Source organism: Centroberyx affinis, unplaced genomic scaffold (genome assembly GCF_046629955.1).
Source record: "Centroberyx affinis isolate AG114_WGS23_722 - 3 ecotype Tasmania unplaced genomic scaffold, CSIRO-AGI_Caff_v1 ptg003767l_1, whole genome shotgun sequence".
Taxonomy (NCBI): Eukaryota; Metazoa; Chordata; class Actinopteri; order Beryciformes; family Berycidae; genus Centroberyx; species Centroberyx affinis.
In genome coordinates this window covers 26,684-35,564 of record NW_027281643.1, presented here as the reverse complement: position 1 = coordinate 35,564, position 8,881 = coordinate 26,684, and the positions used below count along the sequence as shown (strand labels likewise).

General features: G+C 38.7%; 1 protein-coding gene across 1 annotated transcript in view; it reads right to left on the bottom strand.

The window, feature by feature from the left end:
• Window positions 1-489: 489 nt before the first annotated feature.
• The window catches only part of myom2b (myomesin 2b), a 31,403-nt gene continuing 23,011 nt past the window's right edge, over window positions 490-8,881 (bottom strand). Inside the window, exons 29-38 of the mRNA XM_071541004.1 lie at window positions 8,294-8,332; window positions 7,394-7,499; window positions 6,426-6,492; window positions 5,632-5,728; window positions 5,330-5,366; window positions 3,822-3,844; window positions 3,471-3,526; window positions 3,290-3,379; window positions 2,029-2,154; window positions 490-696 (exon numbers count right to left, since the gene is read on the bottom strand). Of these exons, the coding sequence (XP_071397105.1) occupies window positions 490-696; window positions 2,029-2,154; window positions 3,290-3,379; window positions 3,471-3,526; window positions 3,822-3,844; window positions 5,330-5,366; window positions 5,632-5,728; window positions 6,426-6,492; window positions 7,394-7,499; window positions 8,294-8,332 (848 nt within the window). The remainder of the gene's footprint in view (window positions 697-2,028; window positions 2,155-3,289; window positions 3,380-3,470; window positions 3,527-3,821; window positions 3,845-5,329; window positions 5,367-5,631; window positions 5,729-6,425; window positions 6,493-7,393; window positions 7,500-8,293; window positions 8,333-8,881) is intronic.

Here is an 8,881-nt window from a genome sequence, read left to right as displayed (position 1 = left end):
AAAATATTATCTTTATTTTAAGCCAGATATATGTAGTTTTTTATTTTTTTTTTATTTTCTTATATCTGTACACAGGGCTAATCTGAAAATAAGAGCCTATGTTTTCAGTCTGTCTTGTTTCAATTAAATTCCAGTTTCAGTTTCATTCTGATTTCAATTTTATTCCAGTTTCATTTCAATTCAGTTCAGTTCAGTTCAGTCATGCTCAGGTATGAACTGGTTATATGTATTTGTTTTTTTTATATAACGTCCCAACTTTTCATTTATTTGCTTTATGTCACAGCTTTTCATTACTTGTTTTTAATTTATCATTTTATTTATCCTGACTCTTAGTGCTTCAAGTCAAGTCAATTTAGTTCAATTCAAAACAATATAGTAATCTAATATAGTCAAGGTATAGGATGCCAATAAGGGCTTTAATTAAATTTATGTGTGGACTATATGTGCATCAGTGTGTGAATGTGTGTGTCTCCCTCCTTTCTGCCCTTCCTACTTCCTCCTAGTAGGGGTGGGGCTCTTCATGCCCCTCCCTCCTGCTGCCTTAGGAGGGGCGGGGCTAGGAGAGGAGGGGGCGGGGCTGGGAGCGGCGGTCTTCGGCTGAGGGATCTCGATGGGGAGTTTGGGAGGGATGATGGTTTTAGGGGTCAGAGTTGGTTTCGCCTCAGGAATTTTCTCTCCGTGGCGATACACACTGACCTGAAGAGAGAGAGAGAGAGTGTGAGAGAGAGAGAGAGAGAGAGAAAGAGAGAGAGAGAGAGAGACACTAATTATAAAAGACTGTTCATATATATTAAACAAATTGATAATAAGATTGTTCTACAACTAAGGTCATTGTGGTCATGAAACTGATGGTAATTTTTTCTTCTTCATTTATTTATTTTTAAACATTTTAAATTGATTTCCGTATTTGTGCTATAATGACAATAAAAGTGTTTTATTTTTTACGATTGCTTTGAATTTTCTAGATAGATAGATAGATAGATGGATAGATAGAGAGACTTTTGAATCAAATTCCTGTATACTGTTGCATATTATCCAAGGCAAAATGAATGTAATGTGTCAGTCATGATAAATGAAAGGCAAAAAAAAAGAAGACCAGGTAGTCCAAAACACAAAAGCAGATGACATACATACCTTCAGTGATTGTACCCCTATGGCATCATTTTATAGTACACTACTGTACTGTGCATCCTCTATTATGCACCTACCTTACTGTAAAGCTACTAACTACAATGTACAGCATACAGTAACAATTTTTATAAGAGTGCAATATTGTTAGGTGTACACAATACAGAAACTCAATACGGCCTCGTCCACCATCAATACCAACTGCACCGGCCTGCTCCATGTTGTCAGATACAGCCATGCAGATTTTCTAACAGCTTTTAATCTATTGGTGAAGTAATTAGCTGTTGTGTTGCTGTGCTACTAAGCTGGGAAATGTTGCTGGAAGTAATGAGACATTGAAAATACATGCCGAGTCGATTTAGTGACCGTCATGTCTAGTAATACGCATTTGACCGTGCTAATATGTGGAGGGTGGATTCTGGGAAGTGAACTGTGCACATTGTACAGTATGTAAGCATTTTGAGTCTCAAGGGAAGAACTTTGTAACTTATTTTGACTCTTCGTTAATTTTTCAGACGGAAACTCTGTAGTGAAAATTGAGCCAAAGCAATCGTAACAGCTCATTGATAATAATGAGACTGGTCCCCTCATGCTCATGTCTTTTACGCAATAAGGTGGGACACATCTTCAAATACAGTGATGCTCTACTGATCTGTGTTCGCACTGAACCTATTTTTTTCCCTGCTAAAACAAAATCTAATCTGATAGCTCAGACATGAGTCACACAGCCAAATATCAGCTCCATAACAGATCTGAGCCACATAAAAGTCTCATAACAAAATATGTGACTGTTTAGGCACCAATGAAAAGACAAGATCTGTGCCACAGATGGTCAGAAAAATCAGATTCCTTGTGCCTGAGTAAGTGCAACTGTTTGTAGGACACATCAGTGACACTCACCACAATGTCCACAGACTCCCCTCCAAATTTGTTCTGGACGATCATGGTATATCTGCCAGAATCATCCATGGAAACGCCTTTGATCGTCAGACTGGCAAACTTTCCCTGGTCCAGGGAAACCACGTACTGAAATGAAGGAGACAATGTTAAAAAAAGAGAGACAGACAGACAGAGAGCTTAGCGTATTTTTAGCATTCAAATGCAGTAAGTTTTAATATTGATATATTTTTTTACTCATAGCAACAGCATGAGCCATGATTAAGCTTCTCCCAAACATAAGCTGAGCACTGCTACCTAAAACAGATGGGTTTGGTGGACACAAGGACTGATGTTCTATTCTATTCTATTCTATTCTATTCTATTCTATCTCTAATCTGCTGAGCACTCTTAGCTAAATAAGGTGGGCGCAGATGGGAGGGAAACAAATTCCAGAGAAACCACATATGAGAATATGATGAATTAATCTAGATGAAATAATATGAAAATATACAAATTATGTTCCCATCATTCTTCATGAGACCACAAAGCACAACTACACACGTCGACACGTTTAATAACTTGGTCAGTAATTGAACCAGAGAGCTAGTTAACATCTGTCTTGCTAAATTCTCTTGTTTCTGTTTGATGATGAAGCTTTTTGAATAGCACAAATGCATTGGCACCTGTTGTACAAAAGCCATAATATCATGTGACATTTTGGTGATAACAACAGTACTAAGAGAGCAAATACCTCATACCTGGCAGCAAAATGGACAAGAGCACTCTACTGCTGGTAGGCTCCTGCACCTACTATGCTAACAGTCAGTTATTATGTACTGCACTCTGTGTTTGGCTGTGCAGTTATATATTTATGCCTGTTTATACTCCGGACTCCAGGGCAATATTCTCTAGATCTGTAAATATTTCTGTTTGTTTTGTTTGTCCATTACCATCTTCAATAGCTTCCCAACAGTGCAATGAGTCAGACTCTGTAAGAGACCTATTTCTTAAGTTTCTATTTTAATTTTTTTTGTACACTCCTTATGCTTTTGATGTACTACTTGCATACTACTTTCTTCATATACAGTACTACCTGCAAAAGAGACCTACTCTGTAAATGTCTACTTTTAAATATTACTACTTATTTATAATTCAACAAGTCAAATTCCTAGCGTGTGCAAACTTGCTGTTAAACCTTATTCTAAAACTTTTTTCTGATCCCTGCCATACCAGTCATCACAGTAAAGAACATCGTCTCTGTTACTGTGGCTGAAGTGTTTACCTGATCATCGGGTTCGACATCTGCTCCATTCTTCAACCATGAGACCTGAGGCTTGGGGTCGCCACACACTGTGCACGTCAGACTGAGGGTCTGTAGATGCACACAAAGGCTTGTTATATACACACAAGGGTACACACTCACACAGATAGAAGTAACACAGATACACACACTTAGACAGCACCTTCTTCTCCATAATGGTGACCACATCAGGCAGTCCTCCCACCACCTTGCCGCGGTCTGAAACAAATACATTATTAATATTATCCATCATGATTGTTGTTTATTATATTTATGATGGAGTTTTGCCTTTAGATGGGCCTGACTTGTCTAAGCCACAAAGAAACAAGCAGTAGTTTTAAGCTTTCATATTGTAAATAAAATATCTGAATAATGTACCAAATATAACTCTTCCAAACAATTCCTTTTGAACTGGAAATTAATGTAGAGGGGAAATAGTAGCTGTTGTAAACAAACAAAAAATGATGAGACAGAGGCACAGTATAGATAGACAAAGATGGAGGGATGCACTCACTCTTCTCAGCGTAGGCCTCGGCCCTGAAACACACACAGAGAGAAGTTAGAGATCTCTATTTCCAAAGCAGACACACACCAGCAGTATACCTGTTACAACAGGCATAACACTGTAACCTAAAAACTAAAAACAAGCTAAAGGAATATCAACTATCAATTGATCTTTAAAACTGAAATTCAACAAAAGTCTCCTAAATTATTCAATTGACAAAACCTCTATCCAAAGAAAGATATAGCTGACATGTTTTTCCTCTGGCTGTCCCCCAGGTTAAGTTCATTTTGATTTTTCTATAAGTTGCAAAGCCAGGATATTGTAATATGTATTTGCTGGTCATGGTTTCAAATTATTTCTATTTGTGGGGAATTTGGGGAAAAGAATGATGATCTAATTTAACGCAGCCAGGTTTCTTGTGGCAGCCGGTTTCCACTACCTGGCTGTGCTCACTGAGTCTGTACATAAAATCTGTTTCAGTTTTGGGTCAGTAACAGCGGTCAGATGGTCTGCCACAGTGTACACTGGGTTTAGGGCCAAACCGCCGAATTTCCCCAATGGGAAATCTAATATTGCTTTGTAATAACTTGGTTGGGCTAGTTTGTCTGAGTGCTGTTAGGCAGCATGGGAGGAATTAGAGGCCAGCCTCAGGACCAGATGGCTCGGGGAACTATGTTCTGCTCCTGGCATGTTGATGCACAATCAAAAGAGCAAGAGGCGGTCACTTGTTTCAATGTGTTTGTTGAATTTGGTGCTCAAATGTCTCTCTCTGCATGTTAATTAGAAGAGGGAATTGGACAGGTTCCACTCCACATGCGATGTTTGGAGTTTCATTTGATTTTCTAAATGGATTTACTAAATTCAGTGTGTAGGGCTTCACTTTGGCCCAATTAGCCAAAGGACCCCAAAGGATCTCAGCTACCTGGCTGCTTCTACTTTTCACATCAACTTAAGTTGAAATGAATACATACTAGAATTTACCGACCACCCAAGTCTTGGGTTTTTTGATATTCACCAAGGTTTGTGTCTGAGAATAACCTTATTTGGAAGCTTTGTTGATTCATCATAAATCAAAACAGCTCTGCTATACTCTGGCACAAATATCACAAATGCAAATATGTATCATTTACAGCAGGATTTTCACCCTTAAAATTTCAATAATGACATTTTGAGTAGAACATTTTAAATATGGAGATTAAACTCTATATCAATGTCATCTCTGGTAGAAGTAGAGCCAAACCTTGTGCTTTAAGTTTGTCTGAACAAGGATGACAAATGGTTTCCAGCACATACATATAAATAGAATGGAAATAGTAAGATAAATTAACTTTCAACATAAAATGCGATGTGAGCAGGTTAGTGAGTGCTTAGAGTTGTTCATTTAACTCATGATGATGAGTTATCATCAGAGGTCAAAGTGCTAAAAGCTAAGCACTGTAAGTTCAAATATGATAAATGTAAATGCAATGATTTATCTTTTTTAAAATATACAGAGATATTTGGGAGTGTAGTCTTACTTGAGTTTCTGGAACTCGGCGAAGGCTTTCTCATAAACTGTAAGAGAAAAAAACATATTTTCACTTTCACCGTTTGTAACACACAGTAATTACCAACTTAATCTATCAATAATTTGTCTTAATCCACATCTTTGCAGCTCAGAGATCCAAACAAAACGATTGAGTGCAGAGTTGATTCTCACTTATTACCAGTATTGTAAAATGAGAGAGAGAGAGAGAGAGAGAGAGAGAGAGAGGAGAGAGAGAGAGAGAGAGAGAGAGAGAGAGAGAATGTGTGTGTGTGTATGTGTGTGTGTACTAACCATCTCCACTGAGGTCCAGAGTGCGCTTGTGTGTGTTTTCAGGGTCGGTGATGACAATGGAGTACATTCCTTTATCTCTCTCTAGAGGCTCGATCACCTGTCAATCAATCAATCAAACAATCAATCAATCAATCAATCAATCAATCAATCAGTCTATCCGTCTGTCTGTCTGTCTGTCTGTATTCTATGTATAATTCACGATCAACAAATTATTTATTTGTATATTAACAATTGTAAAGCTTCATGACAAAAGATAAGAAAGAGTAAAATCAGATAAATAAATAAAATATATCAAGACTACTGTGCTGGTCATTTGTCATTATAAAGTCGCATCCACTTCATTCACAGTTTCACTTTAGAATTGTAACTTTAATCGACTTTCACATATGAAAGTGATTATAAAATGTAAAATCGACATGTCTATTTTCCCCACAAGGGATGATTTCATTCCTTATAGGTTATTACAGCTTTATATAAAGTTTTATACCACCACCCCTGCTGAAGGTAACATCACAGATTTAGATCAAAGTTGCCCAGGTATCATTTCTCTGAAGGCAGCGATAAGCTGTGATGATTTTTGGGCAACTTTGATGGGCAGCAGTGCCAGAGGAGTTACTTCATCATTGTTGGTTAATCACATCTACTTTCCATGAAACATTTTAATAGATTTTTGACCCAGTGGCTCAATTTACTGCCTGTTGCTGGGAGTGTTGCCCATCTACAGTATATTGCCCAAAATGTTCCCCATGTATCATCAACTTAAGAAGCATGTAATGTACAGGAGAGGGTTATACCTCCATCGTTGCCATTGCAGCGGTTCCTCCAATCACAATCTTTTCACTGTGGGAGAGCTTAGACTCACTGTGAGGAGAGGAGAGGAGGAGAGAGGAGGAGAGGAGAGGAGAGGAGGTTAGTGTGTGTGTGTGTGTGTGTGTGTGTGAGAGAGAGAGAGTGAAGCCTGTTTCAGAGGTAATGGAAAATCATGTTTACATGCCTGCCTAATGTTACGCCTAGAGATACCAATTTCTCTCTCTTGCTATCTGTCTCTCTCTCACACACACACTCACACAAAGGACAGGGAGAGGGTAAAAATCTAATCTCCATAATTTCTGTTCTCTGAATAATTGAATAATAGAAAACCCTCTACTACCCCCTGCCCTCTTTGTCGCTATCTTCCTCTCTCTCTTCCTCCTCTCTTTAAGTGTTTATATCCCTCTCTCTCTTTTTTTATTCCCCTGCATCTATATAATTTTTTTCTCTTTCAGCACCCTCTCTCTGTTCACTCTACTTCCCTCCCTCCATCTTTTTTAATCTCTGGGGTAAGATGGAGCACTTTTAAGCGCAAAAAAAACAACAACCCTCGCTTCCTTACAGAAAATGATAGGGATGTGATTTCCGTCACAAATTAGGGCAATTTTACCGCAATAACCATTATTATGAAAACACTTGTCAACAGCCGTCGACAGCCATCACAAGTGGTTTATTGTTTTTGCCAGATCCAGTTTCACTTCACACATAAAATGTTGACAAGAGAGAGGAGAGCAACATTAAGTGTTTTTGGTCAGTATGTTTACAGGAAAACTTCAAACAAAATACTAGTCCTAATACTACTTCTACTCCTACTATTAGTTCTATTCCTCCTCTTACTATGACTCCTACTGCTACTTCTTTACTGCTGCTGCTGCTGCTACTGCTGCAACTACTACAACAACAACTACTACTACTACTACTAATACTACTACTAATAATAATAGTTCCTTACCTGTGCAACCAGGTGACGTTCATCTCGGAGGTGTAATACTTCATGTGACACTGCATCTGAATGCCAGTTGCTGTGCAGTTAATCACTAGCTCTGCTGCACTGGCGCCTAGGGGAGGTGACGAGGGGATTGGGGGGACAAACCAAAATTGAAATCAGATTCAGATATATATTTTCTAACATTCTGCTGTTGCATGATCTGGCCTCTATCTCATGTCAGCGCTATGTACTTTTTTTTGCCCAGAATTAATCAAATCAAATCAAGCTCCAATCTGCAGCCATTTGCAGCATCCATTTTACGGCTCCCTATTCAGCTGGGGGAGCAAAATGGCACAAGAGTCCAGAGTAGATTTTTATTCCTATGTATGTATGTATGCTACATTCAAGAAAATGTGTTAGTGACGTTTTTATAAAAGCCCCAATACCTGAAAGTAAGTTACATACTGTTAATGTGTGGGACTTTGCCGATTACACATTGGTGCAAGTGCCTTGCACCTGGGCACATCACCATGGTTTCCCATTATCACATTAAAATGTTTCTCCAGACTGTCACTGTGCCAGCGCAGTGGAATTTTAAAATGATTTCACCACACGATGGCATGATGGCCAAATGCTTCCAGCATAACAACTTCTGCCACATGCTGATATATGTATGTGTAGTAGTGACTGTAGCAGAGGGATTTCAAAGCAGAAATCTACCGGCAAGATGACGGATCTATCTGTGAGTGTGTGTGTGTGTGCATGCATGTAACCATGTTAAATAAACCATGTTAAATAAATATTAAATAAATATACACTTAATCCCTTCAGTGTGTGTTTGTGTGTATATATACAGTGTGTGTGTGTGTGTGTGTGTGTGTGTGTGTGTGTGTGTGTGTGTGTGTGTGTGTAGCAGATACCTACCAGCCAGGTGGTTGATTTTGTTTATCGCATCGTCAAAGACTAGGAGAGAGGCAGAGAGATGTAGGGTCAGAGACAGAGCCAGAGGGAAGGAAAGTCATCACGTTGCCCTCTGGTGGCTGCATTCAAAGCTCAGTAAGAAAAGGTTTAAATTAAACACGACAGTGGCTGCGTTTACATGCATTTTGTAACTTGTAACTTCAGTTATCGTTTTATTCAGGTTAAGCTGTTTCCATGCACCTTTAATACCTTCTGATTGAGTATCCCTGTTGCCATGAATAAATCAATAAACCAAATATTCCTGTCCACCTGTGGTGTCCTGCCCACAGATAAAATGGTCCACCAGCAACAAAGTATGAAAAGCTGCACCTGCCAGCTACCCCTTTCCTCACTGACTGAATAAATAGCAAGTTATTTCCAATACAGGCGATAGAAATGATGATTTTAATAGGAACAGTCATGCTCAAAGGTAAGCCATCAAAATATACATATAACCTTGTGTGAGTCTGAGTTTACATGCCACAGTGACACGTTTAATATCAGAATACGCCAGGCATCTTAACCAGGTTTCTTGTAATGGTAGTACGACCT